Source organism: Jaculus jaculus, chromosome 6 (genome assembly GCF_020740685.1).
Source record: "Jaculus jaculus isolate mJacJac1 chromosome 6, mJacJac1.mat.Y.cur, whole genome shotgun sequence".
NCBI lineage: Eukaryota > Metazoa > Chordata > Mammalia > Rodentia > Dipodidae > Jaculus > Jaculus jaculus.
In genome coordinates, this window is record NC_059107.1 from 66119442 (window position 1) to 66146770 (window position 27329).

At 45.0% G+C, this 27329-nt stretch overlaps 1 protein-coding gene and 2 pseudogenes across 1 annotated transcript; 2 read left to right on the forward strand and 1 right to left on the reverse strand.

Moving 5' to 3' along the window:
* The first annotated feature begins 4992 nt into the window (after nucleotides 1-4992).
* On the forward strand, nucleotides 4993-5089 carry LOC123461865 (annotated as a pseudogene).
* Nucleotides 5090-6928: 1839 nt separating this feature from the next.
* Nucleotides 6929-7223, reverse strand: LOC123461704 (annotated as a pseudogene).
* A 7663-nt stretch (nucleotides 7224-14886) lies between these two features.
* Asprv1 (aspartic peptidase retroviral like 1) lies at nucleotides 14887-17873 on the forward strand. Its single transcript, XM_012951101.1, is given in 3 exon segments — nucleotides 14887-14899; nucleotides 16791-16968; nucleotides 16970-17873. Coding segments are annotated over 3 exon segments (1095 nt in total).
* The last annotated feature ends 9456 nt before the right edge of the window (nucleotides 17874-27329 follow it).

Sequence of the window (27329 nt, forward strand, 5' to 3'; positions counted from 1 at the left end):
GGAGGTGGGGCAGAGACTACTGGGCTGAAAGCCTAGTTTTGCCCAGAGAACAAAGCAGGCAATAAGCAGCACAGGAAAGCTACAGGGAGGTGTCAGAAGCCTGTGAGAGAGGGCTGAGTGAGGAAAATCCAGGTGAGAGACATGAGTTTGTGGCCTGAGAGGGCACAGCAGAGAGCATGGGCAGACTCTTGATGGCAGTGAACTTGCTCCAAAGAAGGTTTAAGGCTTTGAGAAGGTTGACACTGTGGTTTCTGACTTAGGGTCCTGGGTGGGTGGTTAAATCCACCCCCCCCCCTCAGCACAATGGTGCTAAGAGTCAGTTTCATTTATAAGACAAGGGATCAGGGCCTGGAGAGATGGCTCAGTGATAAAAGGCACTTGTTTGCAAGCCTGTCAGCCCAAATTTGACCTCCCAACATCCATGTAAAACTGAACACAAAGTGGTGATGTATCTGTGATCCCAGCACATCTCTGGCAATGGCAGACAGAGACAAGAGAATCTGGAAGTTTGGAGCCTGCTAGACTGGCATACATGAAGCAAAGCAACTAAAGTGGCAAAAACAAAATAAGAAGAAAAACACCCTAAGGTGTAGACATCCTTAGGCATTATACACATTCATACATATACACTGATACACACACACAATTAAAAAAAAAAAAAGACATGGGCTGAGCTCTCAGCAAGGTGACAAACACCTGTAATCTCAAAACTTGGGAAGTGGAGGCAGGAGGATCATGAGTTCAAGGCCAGCCTGAGCTACATAGTGAGTTGTAGGCTAGCCTGCCTATGGACTCAGTCTCAAAATACAAGCATTGAAAAATGTGCATTGGAAGGGGCCCTCAGATCCCAGCTGTGTTAATGCAGGCTTCTGAGAGTTATATTTACAATTTTAAGAATTTTATGAGCCATGGTTAAACCCAGGTATTATTAACAATTTAAATGCTGGGGAAATAGCTCAGTGGGTAAAATGCTATTATGCAAGCATGAGAACCTGCGTTCAATCTCCAGAAACCATGAAAAAAAAAAAAAAAAAAAACTTATGTGGTGGTACTTGTCTGACATTCCAGTACTGGGGCAATGGAGACATTCTGGGGCTTACTGGGGATTTCTGGCCAGCTGATCTAGGTCTAGCCTAATTGGTGAGCTCCAGGCCAATGAGAGACCCTCTCTCAAAAGGAGGTAGACAGGGCTGGAGAGATTGCTTATTGGTTAAGATGCTTGCCTGCAAAGCCTAAGGACCCATGTTCAACTCTCCAGATCCCATGTTGGCCAGACACACAAAGGTGAGGTAAGTGCAAGGTCACACATGCCCTCTAGGTTGCACAAGCGTTTGGAGCTCAAGTGCAGTGGCTGAGGCCCTGGCCAACAATTCTCTCTCTGCCTCTGTCTGTCTCTCTCTCTCTTAAAAAGATAAAATAAAACAAAGTAGGTGGACAGCATTCTTAAGTATAACACCCAAGGTTGTTATTTAGCTTACATACACACATACACACACACACACACACACACACACACACACTATACACATGCACTCCCCCAAATGAACACGTATATACACACAGGCAAAAAGTTTAACTGTATAAATTTGTCATTAAATTATACTAAAACAAAGATAATGAATATTCAAAATGCAGCACTTCCTAATAATTACTGAAGGCTTCAGACAACTGACCTCGGTGGACCATAAAACTTTCCAGGACCATAGCATGGTAAGGGACTTGTGTCACAAAGCAAGCTCTCAAAGATCTCACCTCAAGAGCTATCAGACCACCTGGACAGGCGATTAGTAAACAAAAGAAAAGGCTTTACCTCCCCCATTCTTCTCTCCCAAAGACCCGCCCCTCACCCTGCATATGTCTGCTCTGTCCCGCATTCAGTGTGTTTCTTCCCAGGAGAGCTTCTGGCCTCCAATAAAGAACAGTCTGTGCTGGCTTTCTTTCTCTCTTGTATTTCTCACATCACTCTAGTTAATCCCAAATTTCAACAATGATTATATTAAATATTTTGTTGCTTTGTTTTTTTGGTTTTTCAAGGTAGGGTCTCACTCTAGACAGGCTGACCTGGCACTCACTCTGTAGTCCCAGGCTGACCTCAAATTCACAGTGATCCTCCTACCTCTGCCTCCAGAGTGCTGGGATTAAAGGTGTGCACCACCACGCCGGGCTTGTTTATATTTTTAACAATAGCTTGACAGGGTGGCTCATGCCTTTAATCTCAGCATTTGGGAGGCTGAGGTAGGAGGACTGCCATGAGTTCAAGGCAAGTCTGGGCTACAGAGTGAGTTCTAGATCTGGGCTAGAGTTAGAGTCATCTCTGACTCAAAAACAAAATGAGATAAACAAACAAAAATGAATACTGAGGTGATGCTAAAGAGCTATGAGAAATAGTTATCCCCTTAATGAAATAATGTACTGTTCCCCTTCCCTTGGTACAATTGCTTAGAGACTCTCACTGTGAATCCTGCTAGATTATCTGAGTTCTAACCTAAAAGGCATGTTTCCTCTTTTTTCCTCCTTCCTCTTTAATGCTGGCAGAAATCCTAAGCATGCTTCACTGACATTTTAGGGCACTTCCACTTTTTCTTTTTTTAAAAAAATATTTTATTTATTTGAGAGAGAGAGAGAAAGAGAGCCAGATAGAGAGAAAGAGAGAATGGGCACATCTAGCTACTGCAAACGAACTCCAGACACATGCGCCCCCTTGTGCATCTGGCTTACATGGGTCCTGGGAAATAAAATTGGGTTCCTTAGGCTTTGCAGGCAAACACCTTAACTGCTAAGCCATTTTCCCAGCCCCATTTTTTCTTTTCTTTTCTTAAAAAAAAAAAACAAAAACATTTTTTTTCATTTTTGTTAAATTTTCATTTTATTTATTTATTTGAGAGAGAAAGAGGATGGGTGTGCCAGGGCCTCCAACCACTGCAAACAAACTCCAGATGCATGCGCCCCCCCCTTGTGCATCTGGCTTACATGGGTCTTGGGGAATTGAACCTAGGTCCTTTAGCATTGCAGTCAAGTGCCTTAACCACTAAGCCATCTCTCCAGCCCCCCAAAACATTTTTATTTATTTATTTGAGAGAGAATGGGAAAGAGACAGACAGATAGACAGAAAGAGAATGGGTGTGCCAGGGCCTCCAGCCACTGTAAACAAACTCCAGATGCATGTGCCACCATGTGCATCTGGCTTTATGTTAGTACTGGGGAATCGAACCTGGGTCCTTTGGCTTTGCAGGCAAGCACCTTAACTGCTAAGCCATTTCTCTAGCCCATCACTTTTTCTTTCTTTCTTTTTTTGAATTCGAGAGCCAGACTTGGTGGCACACAACTTTAACCCCAGCACTCGGGAAGCAGAGGTAGGAGGATCACCATGAGTCCAAGGCCACCCTGAAATTACATAGTGAATTCCAGGCCAGCCTGAGCTAGAGTGAGATCCTACCTCAAAAAACCAAAAAATAAAAAAATTGAGAACTTTAATATGTGAACATATAGTAATTTGATCATGTGTGCTCCCTCTTTTCTTCTTTTTTTTTTCAAAAAAATATTTTTTATTTATTTAAAAGAGACAGAAAGAGGCAGATAGAGAGAGAGGTTGGGTGTGCCAGGGCCTGAAGCCACTGCAAACAAACTCCAGATTCATTTGCATGCACTACCTGATAGATCTAGCTTACATAGGTCCTGGGGAATTGAACCTGGGTCCTTAGGCTTTGCAGGCAAATTGCTTTAACCACTAAGCAATCTCTCCAGCCTGATTTTTTTAAAATATTTAATTTATTTATGAGAGAGAGAGAAAGAGGGTGCCAGGTTAAGGCACTTGCCTTCAAAGCCTAAGGACCCAGATTTGATTCCCCGGGACCCATGTAAGCCAGATGTACAAGGTGGTGCATGCAAATGAATCTGGAGTTTATTTGCAGTGGCTAGAGGTCCTGGTGTACCAATTCTCTCTCTCTCATAAATAAATTAAAAATTTAAAAATGTTTTTTAAAATAAATGAGAGCTGGGTGTGGTGGTGCACACCTTTAATCCCAGCAGTTGGGAGGCAGAGTTAGGAGGATCACTGTGAGTTTGAGGTCACCCCGAGATCTTGAGATTACATAGTGAATTCCAGGTCATCCTGAGCTAGAGTGAGACCCTACCTTAAAAAACCAAAAGATTAAAAGACAAGAAAGAAAGGAAGGAAGGAAAGGAAAGGGGCTAGGGAGGAAGGTTTGCTTAAGAAGTTAGTGAGGAGTAAGGAGAAGGAACATACAGGATGAGGAAGACAAGAAAAGCAGCTGGACACAGTGAAAATCCAGGTGACAACTGAGTCAGAACCCCATGAGTGCACCAGGTTCCAGCCCTGCCCTGGGCTCCCAGCATGAATTACTATATTAATTCCCTAGAACAATCCTAAGAGGAGAACAAGGGTTAGAAACATTAAACCCAGGCTGGAAAGGTAGCTTAGCAGTTAAGGCATTTGCCTACAGAGCCTAACAGCCCAGATTCAATTCCCAGTATCCACATGAAGCTAGATGCACAAAGTGGCACATTGCATGTGGAGTTCATTTGCAGTGGCTAGAGGCCCTGGTGTGCTCATTCTTTCTGTCTGTCTGTATCTCTTCTATTTCTCTCTGCTTGCAAATAAATAAATATAAAGAAATATTAAACCCCATTAATCCAGTGTCCTCATTAGTCAGTTGGCTAGGTCAAGATTTGAACTCAACCATCCTGGTGCTATCAATGGACAGGAAGCTACACACAGGCACTTTGCTCCTCAGTATGGCCCCAAAGATGCATGTTGAAATTGCTCTGAGATTGGCAGGGGAGGTGTGGCTCTACGCCATGGATAAGAGTATCAAAAACACTGACAAAACTACTCCACGCCTCAGGGCCCACTCACCACCAACCTCTACTCATCTGAGGTTCTTAGCACCCCACCATGCTTAGTGAATTAATAACAAATGGAGCATGCGTTTATTTATACATTACTTATCTTACTTTGTAACAATTCATCTTGTGCTTGCTTCAGCAGCACAAAATTGAAATGATACAGAGATTAGCATGGCCCCTGCACAAGTATGACACACAAATTAGTGAAACAGTTCATCCTTATTGTATTTTTAAATAGTAATATGACAGATTGGAAATTTACCAAACTCTCCCCTGCCCCTTAGAATAGTGAGAAGTCCATACAGCCTCGCTCCACGGAACCCAGCAGAGCCCCACTGGATGGGACAGTTTTTCCAACTGGAAAACTGGAAGATTGAAAGATTAATTTCATGTTTCATTATCAGGATTTAAGAAAGAAAGCAGGCTGGAGGGATGGCTCAGTGGCTAAAGGTTATTGCTTGCAAAGCCTAATGGCCCAGGTTCAATTCCCCAGTACCCACAGAAAGCCAGATGCACAAAGTGGCACATGCATCTGGAGTTTGTCTGCAGTAGCAAAAGGCCATGTTACACCCATGTTCATTCTTTTTCTCTGTATGCCTCTTTCTCTCACTCTCTCTTAAATAAATAACTAAATAGAGCCAAATAGATACAATCAGAGCATATTGTATATGGAAGACTAGACTACACATAGAAAATCAGATTACATATGGAAAATTCATTTTATTTGACTACATATGGCAAATCATATTACTATGGAAAATTCATTTTATTTGGGCAACACATATATTTCATAGTTCATTTTTTCTTTTTGTGGTTTATTTTTTTGTTTTTGAGGCAGGATATCACTTTAGCCCTGGGTAAACTGGAATTGACTCTGTAGCCCCAGGCTGGCCTTGAACTAACATTGATCCTCCTACCTCTGCCTCCCCAGTGGTGGGATTAAAGGTGTATACCACCATGCCTGGCGTTTTTTAGTTTTTAAAAAAATATTATTTATTTATTTATAAGGAGACAGGGTGGGGGTGGAGGGAAAGAGAGCATGGTTGCATCAGAGTCTGTTGCCTGCAAACAAACTTCAGATGTATGTGCCATTTTGTACATCTGCTTTACATGAGTACTGGGGAAGTACCCAGGAAGGTAGGCTTTGCAAGGAAGCACCTTTAACCACTGAGCCTTCTCCAAGTCCAAGTTATTTATTTATTTTTATTTTTGAGGTAGGGTCTCACTCTGCCTATGCTTGCCTGAAATCTACTATGTTGTTCAAGTTGACCTCAATCTTTTGGTGATGCTTCTGCTTCAACCTTCCTAGTTCTGAGCCTATCTAGCTTATACATATCTTTTTATATTTTTATTTATTTATTTATTTGCAAAGTAAGAGAGAGAGGGAGAATGGGCATACTAGGGCCTCTAGCCTCTGCAAACAAATTTCAGATGCATGTGCCACTTTGTGCATCTGGCCTCACATGGGTACTGTAGCATCAAACCCATCATTAGGCTTTGCAGGCAAGTGCCTTAACCACTGAGCAATCTCTCCAGCCCTGGTTTATACATTTCAATGCAAAATCTATATACTAGAATATGATGAAAATGGTGTGGGGGGAAACCCCTTTGAGTGTGGACCTTTATGGATAGTCAGCAGTGCCAGGTTGATGCCCAAAGCCCTTGGATACAGGAGCTCCTGGTGAAGATGCTCAGGTAGGAACAAGGGGGGCGGGTGGCTGTGGAAAATGCCCAGGTATGACCAGGAGAGGCACAGACATACTCTGAGCTCTACAGCTGGGTGGGAAACTGAACTTCACCTCTAGGGATATTGAGGGGGGTCCCAAAGTGTGCTATGGAAAGCAGGAGAGACTCCTGGATATAGCACCCCCCCCCCTTGGCTGACTTCTGAGGGAAGCATTATTAACCTTTTGCTAGAGGACAGAGCTGTGCTTGAGTAGATTGAGAAAAAGCCCAATAAAGTCATTCTGTCTGGGGCACATGCATCTGGAATTCATCTTCAGTGGCAGGGAGCCCTGGCTCACCAACTTTTTTTTTTTTTTACATTTTGAAAGAAGTTTAATATGAAAATGTACATGACCTGATTTCACATCAATAGTAAAATAGGCCTTTTGAGAAGGGGGCATGAATTCCTCTGAAAAGCCACTGTTTAAACTCATTCCAAAGCTTCCAACATGATGATGCTATTTCCTCGTATGACCACCATCCCAATACTATTTTGCTGCCCACTAGTTGCCATTTCCACACATTCATCAATCACAAGATTCATGAAGGGATCAAATCCCTGCAGTATTCCTTGGACATGTCTGCCGCCATTTAATTTCATTCTTCAGCTCGGGAGGGTGGGCCTTGCTCATGGCGGCTCGTCCGCAGGACCCGCGCTCCTCACCAGGGGGTTCCCAGCCGGTCTCGCGCGCGGCGCCTTGTCGACTGGCGTCTTTCAACTGTTTTTTTGTTTTTGTTTTTTTTAACTCTGAAGCATATTGCTGGGATTTTGATTGGAATTGCATTGAATCTGTATATTGTTTTTGGTAGGAAGGACATTTTCACAATATTAATTCTTTAAATCCATGAGCATGGAAGGTCATTCCATGTTCTCATGTCTTCTTTCTTCAACGTTTTTATGTTTTCATTGTGAAGATCTTTATTTTATTTTATTGGTTTTTTTGTTTTGTTTTGTTTTGTTTTGTTTTGTTTTGTTTTGTTTTGTTTTGTTTTTGAGGTAGGGTCTCACTCTAGCCCAGGCTGACCTGGAATTCACTATGTAGTCTCAGGCTGACCTCAAACTCACGGTGATCCTCCTACCTCTGCCTACCGATGCTGGGATTAAAGGTGTGTGCCACCAAGCCTGGCTTTTGTATAGGCCTTTTACTTTCTTGGCTAGAGAGATTCTAAGATACTTGATTTTTTTGTGTGTCAATGGGACAGCTTCCCTGTCAGCCAGGTCTACAGGGACTGAGGCCTTGGCTCTCATCTAAGTTCTCCTGCCAGCCTGGTTTACAGGGCCTTGGCCATCATCTCCACATCCCTGTCTGGGTGGCCTGTTGGACACAAGGAAAACGAACCCACACTCATAATTTATTGGTGTCCTCAGTCCGTGGCTTCAGTGACAATGCACTTCCTTCTTTTCTTGTTCTGAGATAGGGCATAATTATGTCGCTGGAACCTGCCATCCTTCTGCTTCAGCCTCCCAAGGGCTAGGATTAAAGGTTTGCACCACCATGTCAGACAGGTGCTGGCATACCTTGCCCAGTGTCTCTAAACACCTGTGGCATTCTCTCCTCTCATATCATCGCCTTTCCAGATTCTGAGAATCTGGGTTTGATCTTCCCTCACTCCACCTTCACAGCTCACCTACGAGCTCTGTGGGGTAGGCTGTGAGCCTGGTTCATCTTTCAGAGGAAGGCATAACCATTTATGTTGCAAAATCTTCAAGTGCCTTACACTAACCAGCAGCAGTGTGTTTGGCACAGAGTAGGCAATTTTCACTAACATTGCTACCAATCACCTGGAGGCTTCCATCAAAGTTAGGGCTCTACTGTCCTTTCCTTCTTCCTTTTTCAGCCCTTGCTACTTCTGATGTGTAAGAAGAAAGAGTGCTCTGGGAAGGTACCCTCCATCATCCCACTTCTGAGAGACAAGCTGGGTTAGCAACGCATTCAGCAGAAGAGCATTCTGACCAAGAGCACTTTATGGTTTGTGTTGCTCACCATATTAGTTAGCATTAGCTTACTAATTAAAACAATTTCAGGCTCAGTTCAAAGTTGCCTTTGAGGTATCCAAAGCTGGGCAGGATCCTCCATATGCCTCCCTCCAAGCCAGGGTTTCTGGCCTCACTAGAAGCCCACTTCTATCTAGAGTTACTCAATCTATTTGGTTGTCTGGGTAGCTCATAAATTTCAGGGGTGTACTGTGAGAAGTGGTTTAACATACTCAACTCAGTCTGGACCTACTTTACAAGTCTTTCTTAACTCAGGTGAATGGAGGGAACCTTGAAGGTAGAGAAAGGGTCTTTCCTAGAAGCTGATGTCTAGCCGTGCACCTGTGCCTTTGTGGTTCTGAAAAGAGAAGGGAAGAGGGCAAAAGACGAGACTGGCAGTAATGTGGGCTGGGCCAAAGGTTGGGCCACTGGAATGAAGGAAAAGGTGGGAACTCAGCTGGAAGGGCTGACACAAGGTCACCTTAGTAATCTTCCTATTTGAAAGATAAAAGCAGGACAGAACCGGTTTCAGTAACTTGGACTTCTACTAATTAGTCAGCAGCTTGCTTCCATAGACTCTTGGTTGACCCTGGTCTTGACCCCAAATCTGAGAACTCCTAATAGCATTAGAGCCCTGACTACTGTTTTGCGCAGTGCCTTGGACCCTGTGCCAACCTGTTCCCAAGTATCTTTGTGCCTGCTGATGTATTAGATTTACTGGTGGGCTACACTGAAGCATTTCTGATGGAAGGGCTCCTAAGTGCAGTAGTAAAGAAGGAGAGAGTGACCCAAACCAGAGGGGAGGTTGTAGAACAGGGTCATATAAGGAGAAGTGCTCTGTCCCTCAGTGGCTACAGTGATCTGGTTGGTGAGGATTGTGACAGGGACACTTATCTTCAGGAAGTTGGAAGAGCCCAAGAAGATGAACTGGGAAGGAAGAGCTACCATGCCACATGCCTTGGCTGTAGCTGATGTGAATGCGGGATAGTTCCCACATAGTCATAGTGGAGCTGTGGTTTGGCGTTAAGGAACATGCTTGGATTTCCGAGCACTCTTTGGTTTGGTTAGAATCTACTGCTTCTCTTGGGCTCCTATCTGAACTCCTAGATATTTTTATTGAGTCAGGATCTCATATACTTGCCTTGAATTCATTATACAGTTGAGAATGACCCTGAACTCCTGATCCTCCTGCCTCCAACTTCCAAGTGTTAGGAATAGTGCTACCATGCTTGGTTTAATACAGTGCTGGGAACTGAACCCAGTTCTTCTTGTATGCAAACTAAGTATACAACCAACCATGCTACATTCCTAGCCCCTGGTTATATTTCTTACCAAATTCACCTCTTCTTTTTGTCTTCTCAACTTGAAGACCTGTAGCCACAATCTTTATGAAGAAGGTATTGGAAGGCGGCATGCATGAGACAGTACTCCTAGGACTGTACCACCAGCACTTACAGCTTACAGGTGCTCATACCAACCCCAGGATGGGGCTTCAGGATGGGCTGTGGTGGCAAGTGGGGGTGGGGAAGATGGAGGATCTTACCCTGATTGTTATGAGCCCAATGGTAGAAAGAAGGCCTCCTGCCCTTCACGTTACAGAGTGGGAAGAAGCGGAAGACAGATTACCCATTTAAAAGTCCACTCCTGGGCTGAAGAAATGGCTCAGCAGTTAGGGAGTTTGAAGGCAAAGCCTAAGGACCCAGGTTTGATTCTCCAGCACCCATGTAAAGCCAGATGCACAAAGTAGCACATGAATCTGGAGTTCATTTGCAGTGGCCAGAGGCCCTCGGGTGCCCATTCTCTCCCCCCCCCCTTCTCTCTTTCCTTGCAAATAAATAATTTTTTAAAGTTTGCTCCTTTCAAAGTGGCGTGGCTGTGACTGGGAACTGCTTTAAGTGGGTCAGCCTGCATATATATGTTGGTCTTAAATGCTTCAAACCCTGGCTGTTAAACATCAGCATCCTATTTTCATTAGCTTGTAAGCCACTGTGATGGGGACCTGCCTTGTTTTCTGAAGCAGTAAGTGTACCCAGAGGCTAATAAACAGCAGGTGCCTCCAATAAATAGGATTTTAATACTCACTGTAAAGACAAGCACAGATATATGAAAGAAAAGATGGAGCTTAATTCTACATGCACGTTAAAACATTTCTCATCCATCTGGATCTGAACACTGTGGGATGAGTTTGTGTAGCTGATCTGGTATGTATTTTACATGCCCAGAATGTGTGTACTGTGTGTGGAGACTATGCTTCTATTGGTAATATCTATATAAGTAGTGTGTGGTGAGGAGTACTTGTGTGTGTACAAAACAGAGAGAGAAAGAAAGAGAGAAGAGTAGTGTAGAGAAAAGAAAGATTTACCATTAGATAGAGAAAATATACAGCTACAAAACTTTGCAGGACCCAATGCAAAATGAACACATTAGTTCAAATCTCAGGACAGCTACATACAAGCAGCAAACCAAGTTTGATTCCTTTTTTTTTTTTTTTTTTTGCTTGTGTGTAATGTGGTATGATGATGGAATGTGTGTGTGCTATATATGCATGTACATGTGCCCACATGGTGCCCCATATACTGGCCTGCAATGAGATGCGTTTGCCTACAGTATCCCACTCCATCATTCTTCTATTGGTTCTTACTTGACCTGGTGTATCTTAACTGATCCTGGACCTTGCTATTTTTTCCATGAGCTCTGGCAATTCTCAAGTCTCTGCTCCCCTCTGGGATTGGGGTTTTAGATGCATGTGACCATGCTATCTCCTGGGCTTCTCAGACTCTCAAGATTGTACTGGAAGGGCTCAACCACTGAGCCATCTCTCCAGCCCTCAATTCCTTTTTTTAAATTTATTTACTTTAAATATTTTATTTATTTATGGGGGAGCTGATAGATAGAGAACAGGGCCTCTAGCCACTGCAAACAAACTCCAGACACATGAGCCACCTTGTGCATCTGGCTTATGTGGGTCCTGGAGAATCAAACCTAGGTCCTTAGGTTTTGCAAGCTTAAGCACCTTAACCGTTAAGCCATCTCTCCAGCCCTTCAATTGTATTTTGAGCAAAGGTCATGAAGCCCTTGTTGCTAACCTTCCATAAGAAAGCACACATCCTTTCTCTCCCCTACTGCTCCCTCCAGCCAGCTACCCAGTGTGATATTGGCCAAAAGCAGTGCAGGAGGTGGCCAGAGTCAGCCTGGACAGGGGCTGCGGAGGGGCTTGTGTCGCCAGGTCAGTCTTCCCCTTTCCTATGCCTCTTCTTCCAGGCTCACAAGGAGCACCACCATTCATAAGGTGCTTCTTCACCCTTGTCTTCTTGTTTGAAAAGCATCCTCACCTACCATTTTCCACCTGTCCACACCTGGCCTTGGACCCTTCAGGGCTGTAAAGGCTTAGGCCTCTCTCCCACGTCCTTACCAGGCAACAGGAGCCATCTAGAGAGCAGGGATTTATGCTGCCCACCAAGGGCTTCAGCACTCAAGGCCTGTATGACCCTCCTCTGGGCTCTTGTTGGTTTGTCAGCTCTCCTGGGGGGAAATAAGTAGCCATGAGGAACTGGAGAGATGGGACAGAATTGGGCTGACAGAGCTCATAGCCCAGGCCTCTTCAGAAGAGGTGTGGAGGGTGGAGAGTCCTTAAGCCCTTCCTGTTTATCATCCTCAAGTTCAGTGTACCTGCTTCAGAGCATGCTCAGGAGATGGTAATGGGTGATAATGAGGGTGTCCCACCCTAGCCTCAATACCTATAGTGGTCAATAATTAGCTGTGATATCCTGGGCTCTGGAAGGAGATGGTGGCTCCCTGCCTGCTCTGGCTGGTTTAGCTCCTCAGCACACCATTAGCATCAGCCACCTGGGAGTTCCCAGAGTGTCCTGATATCCCAAGTATAGTTGTCTTCCAAGGACTGAAGAAACTTGAGAACTTAACTTCACTGAGTTCCTGCTCCTAGCCAGAAATGAGCCCTACACTCAGCCAGAGGTCATTTAGTCATGAAACCCCATGTGAACCCCAGGAAACCCTGGACAGTCTCCCTGTGGAAGACCATCTGTTTCAGTCACCCACGTGTAGAGACTGTGGGTGAGCCTGGAGGTCTGATGGTCTTGGTTCCTCCATAAATGATTTAGGCCCAAGTTGTTGTAGATAGCTATGAACTTTGTTGTGTGTGTATGTGTTTGTGAGAGAGAGATTGGGAAAGATAATGGAGTTGGGGAGATGGTTCAGTGGGTAAAACACTTGTGGCACAAATGTGAGTACTTGAGTTCAGATCTCCAGAACCCACATAAACCCAGATGCAGTAGCTCTGTAATTCCAGTGTGCCTAGGACAAGAAGGGTAGCAGAGACAGAAGAATTTTCAAGAAGCTCATAGGCCAGCTAGCCTGGTGAGCATAGCAGTGAACAACAAAAGCCCTGCCTCAGAAAGTCAGAGGCTGACACCTGAAGTTGTCTTCTGACCCCCACACGTACAGTGTAGCATGTTTGTGCCGGCACTCTCACAAATGAACACACACACACACCAAAAAGAAGAGGAAGAAAGCCGGGCATGATAGCGCACACCTTTAATCCCAGCATCCAGAAAGCAGAGGTAGGAGGATCATCATGAGTTTGAGGCCATCCTGAGACTAGAGAGTGAGTTCCAGGTCTGCCTGGACTAGAGTGAGACTCTACCTCAAAAAAACAAACCAAAAAAGAAGAAGAGGAGGAGGAGGAGGAGAAGGAGGAAGTGGAAGAAGATGAAGAGGAAACAAAGGGGACACAGGCCCCCAGGCAAGGGTAAGTTGTTTTCCAAGGGAGACAATCTTCAATTGGCATTTGCCAATTTCCAATTTCTGTGGTGTAAATACTCCCACTGAGCCACTTAAAACTACCAAATTGGCATAGCAACTAACTCTGAAAATTTCTGAACATTTTTTTTTAATTTATTTATTTATTTATTTGAGAGCGACAGACACAGAGAGAAAGACAGATAGAGGGGGAGAGAGAGAGAGAATGGGCGCGCCAGGGCTTCCAGCCTCTGCAAACGAACTCCAGACGCATGCACCCCCTTGTGCATCTGGCTAACGTGGGACCTGGGGAACCGAGCCTCGAACCGGGGTCCTTAGGCTTCACAGGCAAGCGCTTAACCGCTAAGCCATCTCTCCAGCCCAAATTTCTGAACATTTAATAATCAGCTCTTGCCTCACTGTCCACTGCAGACCCTGTTCTCAGAGATCATCAACAGTACAAGCCCTCAGAACCTCAGCGTGACCTCCAAGTACCCAGCACCCCATTACCCTGATCTTATTTGCACATGCCTCACCTCACCTTGGGACCAGGAGGTCTAACAACGTTCAGCACCATGGTGTGAGGAGTCAGTTTGGAACATCTCAATATCCTCTATCCTTTCTCTCCTCTCCCTCAACCACATGCTACCCTCCTTGTTCCCACTTCTAGGGGACCAGGTGTGCAAAGTGACAAATCCTAGAGAGCCAGAAAGCCACAAGGTCAGATCACTGGGCCACAGAACAATGCCTGTATCAAGGGCTCACAGTCTATCCACCAAAGTCCACCTGTGGAAGGGGCTTCCTGGTTTGGTGGGTGGCTGGGTTGTGGCTCTGGATGTGTGGTTTTTCTTGTGCAATCATCTTGGAGATCTATTGCTCTTGACATCTTCCTGCGACCTATTTCTCCTCCTCTTAGTTCTTGGCAACTCACCATGGCCCCACCTCAGCCAGGCAGCTGTGACAAGAGGTGTTGATCACATGTTTCTGTGCTGGCTCACTTGTGTCAGGTGGAAGGGACTGTGAACAGCAGCAGGGACTGAGGGGTTTGCAATCTAGCTGGGGACCCTGGGGCCATCCAGGAGTAGGATTAGGGTCTCAGCCAGGTACTAAGTGATAAATGTCCTAACAACCCCAGAGCCACAGGTGTGCCACAAACCAGAACGTTTTCCCTTAATCTGTCTGGTTTTGTGATAGCCAGGCCTAGAGCCAAGAAGAGACTATAGTAAGTTTCTGAACATGGGGTTGGTGGGGGGGCAAGTTTGTACACCCCAGTCTGGTTCACTTCAGAGAAGGACTCATAAACAAACATAAGGAAGTACATAGCATATCCTCACCCAGAGTGTGTAGTGTACATGTGCTAGGGACAGGGCAGAAAGCTCCATGGACGAGAGGCATTTGAACAGTGTTATAAAACTAGTTCCTTCAACAGCCCCTATGTATCTATACTGGCCAAAGTCAAACTTCCAGCTCTTGGGCTCACAGATCAGCCCTTTGGGTGTCTGTGGCATCCCAAGCAGTGGAAGGCTCCTCCAGCCAAAGCCTTCCTCACCAGTGGTGTTGCCAACATGGCCAATGGCTGTGAGAACAAAGGGTGAGACTCTCCGTTGCTCTTTGGGAGAGGAAGGGTTACAGCACAAGTGGGAAGGTCTCTTGGAAGAATTCTGGAAAGGAGAAGGCAGGGTTAGGGATTGTGTCCCAGTTAGTAGAGGGCTTGCTTGCCTACAATGCACAAAATTCTGGGTTTAATCCCCAGCATTACACAAACCAGCGTGGTGGTACACACATGTCTATAATCCTAGGAGGCAGGAGGATCAGGAAGTTCCAATTGTCTATATTAGGGGTGGGAGGTTAGCTTGGACTAGAGACTCTGTCTTTTTTAAAAAATATTTCATTTTTATTTATTTGACAGAGAAAAAGGCAGAGAGAGAGAGTGAGAGAATGGGTATGCCAGAGCCTCTAGCCACTGCAAATGAACTCCAGATGCGTGCATCCCCTTGTGCATCTGGCTAACATGGGTCCTGAGGAATTGAACAGAGGTCCTTAGGCTTTGCAGGTAAATGCCTTAACCCCTAAGCCATCCCTCCAGCCCTAGAGACTCTGTCTTGAAAAGAAAGAAAGGAAGGAGGGAAGGAATAAAGGAAAGGAGGGAGGCAGGAAAGAAAAATAAAGGTATAGGAAAGAAACAGTACAAGCAGGTCAAATATAAGGCCTACCCAGAGGTTGCAGTCCTATCCTAGATTCTGGCCATCACTTCTTGAGGTTCACCACCTAAGATATCTGGCTCTTAATGAGCCCCACAGGCCAACGTCTAGTCCTCAAAAGAGCTGACTCTGAATTATGAAATAAACTTACTGAAGAGATTGTGTTCATAGAAAACAATTTCTGGTTGGGCATGTGATGGCACATGCCTGAGATTCCAGCACTCAGGATGCTGAGGCAGCAGATATGCTCTGAGTTCAAAGATATCTAGGAAGACCCTGTCTCGAAAAGGGAAATAAGGAGCCAGGCGTGGTGGCGCACGCCTTTAATCCCAGCACTCAGGAGGCAGAGGTAGGAAGATCACCATGATTTCGAGGCCACACTGAGACTACATAGTGAATTCCAGGTCAGCCTGGGCTAGAGTGAGACCCTACCTTGGAAAAACCAAAAGAGAAAAAAGGGGGGGGGGGGATAAGGACCAGGCATGGTGGAGAACATTTATAATCTTGGCATTTGGGAAGTGGAGGCAGGAGGATAAGGAGTCCAAAGCCAACCCAAGCTACATGAGGCCCTGTCTTTAAAAACAATGGGACAAAGGGGAGGCATAGTCTCCAGTGATGTAGCCACTGGTAAGTAGCCTATATTGCAATAAATAAACAGTCACTCATGTTCAAGCAAGCCCAATTAGACTTAGTGGGACACACACACACACACAACATGAAAATAGAAAAAGCATTAGTTGGGTAGAAGGGGTTTAGAGGGAGTAAGAGGAGATGAGAGAGAGTAATGGGCCAAAAAACATTATACACACATATGAAATTATATGTTATAATATAATAGAAAACCACACCAAAAAAATCCAAGAGCAAGACAGCTAAATAGACTTCTGTGCATTTTTGATTCTAGGATCCTCATTTCTCCCTCCCCAGAGAATCTTACAGGATCCCACACTTGGGTTAGAATGTATGAGATACTCCATTGGTGCCTAGTACACAGTAGGAGCTCAGTAAATGCAGGTGCCTTTCTTTTGACCTTGCATAGTGGTGCCAAGTGAGGGTAACCAGGTTCTCAAATTTCAAAACAGATGGACTCTAGTTCCGGCATCTTTTCTCCAGCTAATGACAGACACCTGAATTTCATCACATCTTCCATGTCCCCACCTGGGTTATTCAGGGACACGGGCTGGGAAGGGTCCTCATCAGCCCCCTCCTTCCACTAGGACTTGCCTTTCTGGCAGTGAGGGCTGGCCTGTGTCAGTTCTTGTGGATAGATGCAGAGGGTGAGGCACCCATCTTGCAGGTCCGGCAGGATGCTGGTAAGAGGGCGGGACGATGGGGTGGAGCTTCCAGAACAAAGGAGAATGAGGAGCCCTGGGGGCCCAGGCTGGCCATCAAAAAGGCTCTGCAGCGTGAGCAGGCCACAGACAGCTCTGCACCCAGCAGCCAGCCGTGCACCTGCTTCCTTCTGCTTGCCCAGGCTGGGCAAGAACACAGCACTGCCAAGAGAGACCTGGTGCTCCAGCGTGATTGCGCCCACACTGTTCTGTGGCTTTCTCTTGGTGTGGGTTGCTGCCGAGCTTCCAGAAGTGAGCAGGAGGATGGCTGTGAGTGGATCCAGGAGCCAGGTGCACGCCTTCACCCCAGAACCTTTCGATGGAGCCAACATAGCCCCAAGCCTCTGGATGCACCGCTTTGAAGTCATTGACAACCTCAACCACTGGGACCATGCCACCAAGATGAGGTTCCTGAAAGAGTCGCTCAGGGGAGATGCCCTGGAGGTGTACCAGGGACTCAGTGTCCAGGCCCAGGACGACTTTAAGACTGTGAAGGAGACCCTCCTGAAGGCCTTCAGGGACCCTAGGGCCTCCCACAGCTTCCAGCCCAAGGAGATTCTGTTTGCCAACAGCATGGGTAAGGGTTACTACCTCAAGGGGAAGATTGGCAAAGTGCCTGTGAGATTCCTGGTGGACTCTGGGGCCCAGGTGTCCGTGGTCCATCCGAGTTTGTGGGAGGAGGTCACAGACGGTGATCTGGATACCCTGCGGCCCTTTGAGAACGTGGTCAAAGTGGCCAATGGGGCAGAGATGAAGATCCTGGGCGTGTGGGACACAGTGGTGTCCCTAGGCAAACTGAAGCTTAAGGCAGAGTTCCTGGTGGCCAATGCAAGTGCTGAAGAGGCCATCATCGGCACCGATGTGCTACAGGACCATAATGCAGTGCTGGACTTTGAGCATCGCACCTGCACCCTGAAGGGGAAGAAGTTCCGCCTGCTGCCGGTTGGCGGCTCCCTGGAGGATGAATTTGATCTGGAGCTCATTGAGGAAGAATCCTCTGGGGAGCAGCTCTCCTTCTAAGAAGCCTTCTCCTGCTCCCCACCTGGGGACAGGTGCTCAGGGCGACTCACTGGGCTTGATCAGCCTCCTCCTGTAGGGCTTTATCCTGTCCTTGGTAGGGAGGCATCAGGGAAATGGCTCTGGGGAGGGGAGGGCTGGCTTAGAGCAAGGGTCCCTGTGGTAGGAAAATTTCTGTGGGCAGCAAAGACTCTTCCAAGGATAATACAAATGTTGGTCACCAGGGACCAAGGATCCCTTTAGATCCCTGGAGGTGTAGCTCAGCCACTTTCAGGCCCCCAAGCCCACTTAGTTGGTCTGGGTCTTGGCTGTAGGAGCCTCCAGGGTCCTCCAGACTTCTCTTTTCCTCCCTGGCCAGCCCTCTCATGTGCACAAGGGCATGTTTCCTTCTGTCATTTGCTTTGAAATCCATTGAGCCTTGTGATAACAGTTCAATTACTTCAAAAAAGCAATAAAGATCTGTTCTGGGGAAAAAAAAAACCATGCAATGTGCTGAATAGTGGTGACGGATGGGTATGAGGGGGAAAACTCAAGTATTTTCTGAATATGTGGCCTGGAAAAGCAAGACAGAAATAGTAATGGCATGTCTCTGATCTTGTTGTTGTTTGTTTGTTTTTCGAGGTAGGGTTTCACTCTAGTCCAGGCTGACCTGGAATTCACTATGTAGCCTCAGGGTTTCTATCTTGTTTCTTTGAGGTAGGGTCTCACTAGGCCAGAATTCACTATGTAGTGTTAGGCTGGCCTCAAACTCAAAGGTGACCCTCCTACCTCTGTCTCCTGAGTGCTGGGATTAAAGGCGTGTGCCACCACTCTCTTTTCTTTTCTTTCTTTTTTTGCTTTTACTTTTTTTTCTCCCTCCTTTTCTGTTTCTTTCTTTCTTTTTTATTGACAACTTCCATGATTGTAAACAATGTCCCATGGTAATTCCCTCCCTCCCCCCACTTTCCCCTTGATACTCCACTCTCCACCTTATCCCCTACCCCTCTCAACCAGTCCCTATTTTATTTTGATGTCATCATCTTTTCCTCCTATTATGATGGTCTTATGTAGGTAGTGTCAGGCACTGTGAGGTCATGGATATCCAGGCCATTTTGTGTCTGGAGGAGCACGTTGTAAGGAGTCCTACCCTTCCTTTGGCTCTTATATTCTTTCTACCACCTCTTCTGCAATGGACCCTGAGCCTTGGAAGGTGTGATAAAGTTATTGCAGTGCTGGGCACTCCTCTGTCACTTCTCAGCACCATGGTGCCTTGTGGGCATTCCAAGGTCACTGCCATCTAAAAAGAGAAGGTTCTCTAACCAAAAGTGAGAGCATCCTTCTTTTCTTTTTGTCTTTTCTATTAAGATCTCATGTAGGGGCTGGAGAAGTGTCTTAGTGGCTAAGCGCTTGCCTGTGAAGCCTAAGGACCCCGGTTCTAGGCTCGATTCTCCAGGTCCCACATTAGCTAGATGCACAAGGAGTTCATGCATCTGGAGTTCATTTGCAGTGGCTGGTGGCCCTGGCGCGCCCATTCCCCCCCTTCTCTCTCTCTCTCTCTCTCTGCTTCTTTCTGTCTGTCGCTCTCAAATAAATAAATAAAAATAATTTTTTTAAAAAAGATCTCATGTATCCCAGGTTGGCCTGGAACTATGTTGCTGAGGATGACCTTGAACTTCTGATCCTCCTGCCTCTACCTCTTGAGTGCTAGCACTTACAGGTCTGCATGTAAATCTAGTTTATGTAGTATTGTGCATGTTAGGCAAACACTCAACCAACATCCCTAGCCCCAGGTGTCAGACTTTCTAAAACTCTCACTTCAACTATTTTTGTTGTTGTTGTTTGCTTTTTGTTTTTTCCAAGTTAGGGTCTTGCTCTAGCCCACGCTGACCTGGACTTCACTCTGTAGTCCCAGGCTGGCCTCATGGAGATCCTTCTACCTCTGCCTCCTGAGTGCTGGGACTAAAAACATATGCCACCATGGCAGGCCTCTCTAATTGTTTTTTATTTATTTATTTGAGAGAGAGAGAAAGGCAGATAGAGAATGGGCACACCAGGGCCTCTAGCCACTGAAAACAAACTCCAGACACATGCATCACCTTGTGCATCTGGCTTACTTGGGTCCTGGGGAATCTAACCTGGGTCCTTAGGTTTCACAGGCAGGTGGCTTAACTACTAAGCCATCTCTCCAGCCCTCCTCTAATTGTTTTAATCTATAATACTTTAGCATACAAATTGCCCCTTATGCTTAAAAGTGAGCCAAGGACTATTTATGAGGTATCTTGATTAGGGATCAGGAAATGATGGTTCATGGTAAACAAATAGAAAAGAATCTGCTGGGCAAATGGCATATTACAGGTACCCTGGGAATAAAAAGCTGAATGTAGTCAAGCATGGTGGGTCACACCTTTACTCCCCGAAGTAGGAGTATCATCTAAGCTTAAGGCCACCCTGAGACTATATAGTGAGTTTCAGGTCAGCCTGGGCTACAATGAGACCTTACCTTGAAGAGGAGAAAAAATACTGAATGTTAGAGGCTGAACATTAAGCCAGGATACAGGTGTGGATTTGTGTAGGGATGCCCCAAGGGAGGCCTCTGACTCAGACAGCCAGAGGCAGCTCTGGCAGTGGGAGGACAGTTTGTTTCTGGGGTGGGTGAGGATCTTGATGGATCCTTCTGGAGACTCCAGAAGGAGAGGAGGTCCTGGAATGGGATTCAGATCTTGTAGGGGTCCACCTCATATTTGCTTCCAACTTCTTGTCACCCGTAGAACTCAGCATGTTAGGAATCTGAAAACCCCTTAGTCCTGGGGAGAAGCAGAACATATGGAAATCCCCAGAGAGGAACAGATATGTTTCAGACTTGGGATCCCTACCAAGTACCTCAAGGGTGCTGGACCTCAGGGAAGATGGCCAACACCCTCCATACTGAGCAAGCCCAGGAGGTACAAGTCCAGAAACTCAGATGGGCATCGACCTGCATGGAACTGGGGACCCAGAACTTTGTGCTCTTATTGAATCTAGGGCTTTGTAGGTGCTACACAAGCCTTCCCTCAAGGGAACAATCAAGGTGATACTCCCTTGAATTATATACACAGCCCTCTTCCTTTTCAAATGTGTATGGGGGGTATGTGCATACCAGGGTGCCTGTATGGAGGTCAGAGGAGAACCGTGGATACCAGTCCTTACTCCTCCCTTTCTATAGTTTTAGAGATAGGGTCTCTTTGTTTTTCTCTGCTGCATATGCCCGGCTAGCTGGCCTTGAACTTTGAGGGTGAAGGGATGGTATTCTCCCATCTCTGTCTCCCATCTTGTCCCAAGTATACTTTGGGAATACAGACATTTATGCCACTTATCCAGCTTGACATGGATTTAAGGATCCAAACTCAGGTCATCATGCTTATACAGCAAGTGCTTCTTCCACCTTACCATCTCCCCAGTCCTATTTTATTTATTTATTATTTCATTTTACTGTTTTTTTTTTTTGTTTGTTTGTTTGTTTGTTTTGAGGTATGGTCTTGCTGTAGCCCATGCTGATCTGGAATTCACTATGCAGTCTCACGCTGACCTCAAACTCATAGCTATCCTCCTACCTCTGCCTCCTCGAGTGCTGAGATTAAAGGTGTGTGCCACCATACTAGGCAGAGAGAGGGAGAGAGAAAGAGAGAACAAGAGAGGATGGGCATACTAGGGCCTCTAGCCACTGCAAATAAACTCCAGATGCATGTGCCACTTTGTGCATCTGGCTTTACATGGGTACTGGGGAACTGAACTTGGTGTTAGGCTTTGCAGGCAAGTGCATTAACTGCTGAGCCATCTCTCCCGCCTGCTATTTTTATTTGAAGACAAGGTTAGACAAGGTTTCACTAAGTTCCCTAGGCTGGCCTTGAATTTACTCCATAACCCAGTCAGGTCTTGTACTCATGATTCTTCTGCTTCAGGCAACTTAGTGCTGCCCCTGGCTAGCATTCTCCAAATGGGAGGCCAAGGTCCCCTTTCCCTTCTTCAGGGCAGAAGGAGCCATTACTGGATTTGTCTCAGAAGGAGGCAGCAGGTGGGGGTGACCCTTATTTCCTCAAAGTTCTAGGACCTCTGATCCAATCCCAGACAGGATCACATGCTCGTTGGCCTTTCCTTCTTCAGCACCACCTGTGACTCCTGGGACCTGACAGCCTCTAATACCAGGGGTTTACTGAAGCAAGCTCAGAATGAACTGGAATAAGCCCTATACTATGTGGGTGAGGGGCAGATGTGGATGGGAGGCCTGGAGAACAGAATGGTCTCCAAATGCCTCCCAGGTACCTCTCTCTTCTGTTATTCTCTTGCACCACGCCATCCCTCGAGGGAACAACCCTGTCCCTATGACCTATTTTACTCTTATTTGATTCCCAATCAAAAAATTTATAGAGTTAAACGATAATGAGAACACAACATACCAAAAACTCTGGGACACAGTGAAGGCAGTTCTAAGAGGTAAATTTATAGCCTTAAGTGACAATATTAAGAAATTAGAAAGGTCGCAAGTAAACGACCTATGCTTCACCTTAAAGCCTTGGAAAAAGAAGAACAAGGCAAACCAAAAATCAGTAGACAGGAAGAAATAACAAAGATTAGGGCAGAAATTAATGAAATAGAAACAAAAAAAAAATCCATTAATGAAACAAAGAGTTGGTTCTTTGAAAGGATAAACAAGATTGATAAACCCTTAGCAAATCTGACCAAAAGAAAGAGAGAAGAGACACAAATTAATAAAATAGAGATGAACAAGGTAACATCACAACAGATTCCAGAGAAATTCAACAAATCATAGGGACATACTATAAAAGCATATACTCCACAAAGTATGAAAATCTGAAAGAAATGGATGATTTACTTGATTTATGTGACCTACCTAAATTAAATCAAAATGAGATTAATCACTTAAATAGACCTATAACAAACATGGAGATCCGAACAGCTATCAATAATCTCACAACTAAAAAAAGCCCAGGCCCAGATGGATTCACTGCTGAATTTTACCAGACTTTTAAGGAAGAGCTAACACCATTGCTTCTTAAGCTTTTCCAGGAAATAGAAAAAGAAGGAATTCTACCAAACTCCTTCTATGAAGCCAGTATCACCCTGATACCAAAACCAGGCAAAGATAGAACAAAAAAAGAAAATTACAGACCTATCTCCCTCATGAACATAGATGCAAAAATTCTCCACAAAATATTGGCAAACAGAATACAAGAATATATCAGAAAGATCATTCACCCTGACCAAGTAGGCTTTATCCCAGAGATGCAGGTATGGTTCAATATATACAAATCTATAAATGTAATAGATTATATAAATGGACTGAAGGACAAAAATCACATGATCATCTCATTAGATGCAGAGAAAGCATTTGACAAACACCAACATCCCTTCATGATAAAAGTCCTACAGAGACTGGGAATAGAAGGAACATATTTCAATATAATAATAAAAGCTATTTATGACAAGCCTACAGCCAACATATTACTAAATGGGGAAAAACTGGAAGCTTTTCCACTAAAATCAGGAAAAAGACAAGGGTGTCCACTGTCCCCACTTTTAGTTAATATAGTTCTGGAAGTCTTAGCCACAGCAATAAGGCAAGAGATACACATAAAAGGATACAAATTGGAAAGGAAGAGATCAAGTTATCATTATTTGCAGATGACATGATTCTATATATAAAGTACCCTAAAGGCCCTACTAGCAAACTGTTAGAGCTGATAAAAACCTACAGCCATGTAGCAGGATACAAACTAAGTACACAGAAATCAGTAGCCTTCATATATGCTAACAACAAACACTCAGAGGATGGAATCAGAGAATCACTCCCATTCACAATTGCATCAAAAAAAACCAAACATAAATAAAGTACCTTGGAATAAACCTAACCAAGGAAGGAAAGAATCTGTACAATGAGAATTTAAAACACTCAAGCGAGAAATTGCAGAAGACACTAGAAAGTGATTCCCCAGTACCCACGTAAACCCAGATGCACAAAGTGGCACATGCATCTGGAGTTCATTTGCAGTGGCTGGAGGCCCTGGTGTACCCATTCTCTCTGTCATTCTTTTCTCTCTCTCCTTGCAAGTTAATTAAATTTTAAATAAATAAATAAGAAAGATATAAATTTGGTCAGCTGTGGTGATGTGCACCATTTATCCCAGCACTTCAGAGGTTGGGGTAGGCTTGCTATGAGTTCAAGACCACCCTGGACTACACATTGAATTCCAGGTCAGTTTGGGCTACATGAGACACTACCTCAAAAAAAACCAAACAACAACAACAAAAAAAAAAAAAAAAAGGAAATAAAGCCAGGCATGGTGGTCCATGACTTTAATCCCAGCACTCAGGAGGCAGAGGTAGGAGGATTGCTGTGAGTTTGAGACCACCCTGACTACATAGTGAATTCCAGGTCAGCCTGAGCTAGAATGAGACCCTAAAAAAAAAAAAAGAAAAAAAGGAAATAAGGAAATGTATGAATGTATGAATTTACATTAACAGTGATAGGGGTAGAACCCAAGGCCTAGTGCATATTAGGCAAGCATTCTGTCTGGATACTCTTACTGCCAAAGAAAGTATTTTGTTTTCTGGATCCAACTCAGATACAGACTGTATGCCTTATGAGCTCTTTTCATCTGAACAATTCATCAGTCTGTCTTATTTTTATGACTTTGAAACCTTAAAAAACTTATTTGAGTATGGGCATGCCAAAGTATTTTGCTACTGTAAACAACTCCAGATTCATGCACCACTTTTTGTATCTTGCTTTGTATTGGGTACTGGAGAATCAAATCTGGGCCTTTAAGCTTTGCATACAAGCACCTTAACTGCTGAGCCATCTCTCCAGCCCCCTTTGACTTTTGAATTCCAGGTATGGGTGGTCTGTGGCAGCATGTAAGTGGCATGATGAAATCTGAATGTTCACCTCTGGGGCACAGGGTTGGCCTGAGGACTGGTTGCAAGAATTTTGTCATCCAAGAATACTGGAGGGCAATGGGAACTGAGACCAAAAGCCACACATGGTTCTTTTGTGGTGTGCTAAGGGAATCAATAGCTTCCATGTCCCAGAGAGGTGACCTGGCCTGTCTGGTCCTCTGGGGAGACACTGAGGCATCTGGTAGAAATGGTGCCACTCCATGTTCCAGACCAGTCAGTCACTACTCCTTGTCTGGAGTCCACTGTTACCAAGCAAATGCAGGTGATGGAGCTGCCTTGGACAGGGTTATAGGAGGAAGAAGTGTGGTTGGGCCCCTGTGACTATCTACTCCACTCGGCTGCCAGGTTTCCCATTGAGGATTTGTGAGTCTACTCTCAGGTGTCCACTGCCCAGATACTGTGTATTGACGTCCCTAAGCCTGGTGACATCCATGATTTTGATTACTGGGCCTTAGAGAATTCTCCCAGGTGATTATGGCTATAGGGCCTGCTCTGCTCCTCTGAGCACCTGTGGTAGTCTCCCTGCTCTGAGTGCAGCAAGCAAGCTCAGGGGAAAGAAGGCCTTAGTAGTGTTCTACCCATGCTGGAAAGGTAACCAAAGGAGGGGCTGGTGGTCAAGGATGGTAGAGGAGACCTTTAAGCTCAAAGATGAGTGAGTGTTACTTCTGAGAAGCTGTGAGTTAGAGGGAAGGAAAGGAGGGCCAGCTAATGCAGGTTTGCCAGGGTGAGAGTGGGACACAAGCACAAAGGCAACTCCTTTGTTTTCTGAGGCCAAAGAGGCAGATCTAGTCAATTTTTAAAGTATGTTATAAATTTGGGCTGGAGAGATGGCTTAGCGGTTAAGCGCTTGCCTGTGAAGCCTAAGGACCCCGGTTCGAGGCTCGGTTCCCCAGGTCCCACGTTAGCCAGATGCACAAGGGGGCGCACGCGTCTGGAGTTCGTTTGCAAAGGCTGGAAGCCCTGGCGCGCCCATTCTCTCTCTCTCCCTCTATCTGTCTTTCTCTCTGTGTGTCTGTCTCTCTCAAATAAATAAAAAAAAATTTAAAAATATATTAAAAAAAAAGTATGTTATAAATTTAATGTTCTCCACAGTCATGGAGAAAAGATTGGCCAAGCCTGATGGAGGAGGCCTCCAACAAAGAGGGCTGTGGCTGAGGAGGCTTCACCTGCTGTGGCCCAGGTACAAGCTGAAGAGGCTGCCCAAAGAGCATCCAGGCGACCCTGTGGGGCTGGAGGTAGTTGTTGTGGAGGTGAGGGTGCTCAGGCAGCAGTCCTGGCAATATCTTGTGGGTAGCTTTCCTACTTTGCTGGGGTTGCTTTGGGGAAGAGCTGATGCTGCACATCTCCTTTCAGTGCACACACAAGACCACAGGAGCCCCTTCCCCAGTAGAAAATTCACAGATTGCTGATTTGTAATTTTTTCCCTAATTCTCACAGGTACTTCCAGTGGTGAACAGATGGGGAAAATTGAATCAGCACAGGTTAATTTGTATAATATTGCTCAGTGCCAAATGCCTGGTGTGAGACTGGAACTCAAGCCTGCTGGACACTGGGATATTCATAAGTTAGCTGAGCAATTTGAGCAAAGAGATTTGTTTGAAATGAATTGAGGTTGATTCTTCCATTCAAAATAGAGCAAGGCAAGACAAAGTGAGCAAAAATGAATTGGAAAGGCTGAGTTAGGTAACAAATGGATCTTGATAAGCAAACCTCAGAACCTTAACTGTGGTGGAAACCTTTTTGTTTGTTTGTTTGTTTTTTTGAGGTAGGGTCTCACTTTAGCCCAGGCTGACTATGTAGTCTCAGGATGGCCTCAAACTTATGACGATCCTCCTATCTCTGCCTCCCAAGTGCTGGGATTACAGGTGTGTACTACCACGCCTGTTAGAAACATTTGTTTTTAATCAGCCTATGAAATAATAAAGATTAGGACAGAAATTAATGAGATAGAAACAAAAAGAACAATCCAAAGAATTAATGAAACAAAGAGTTGGTTCTTTAAAAGGATAAACAAGATTGATAAACCCTTAGCAAATCTGACCAAAAGAAAGAGAGAAGAGACACAAATTAATAAAATCAGAGATGAACAAGGTAACATCACAACAGATTCCAGAGAAATTCAAAAAATCATAGGGACATACTATAAAAGCATATACTCCACAAAGTATGAAAATCTGAAAGAAATGGATGATTTCCTTGATCTATATGACCTACCTAAATTAAATCAAAATGAGATTAATTACTTAAATAGACCTATAACAAACATGGAGATCTGAACAGTTATCAATAATCTCCCAACTAAAAAAAGCCCAGGCCCGGATGGATTCACTGCTGAATTTTACCAGACTTTTAAGGAAGAGCTAACACCATTGCTTCTTAAGCTTTTCCAGGAAATAGAAAAAGAAGGAATTCTACCAAACTCCTTCTATGAGGCCAGCATCACACTGATACCAAAACCAGGCAAAGATAGAACAAAAAAAGAAAATTACAGACCTATCTCCCTCATGAACATAGATGCAAAAATTC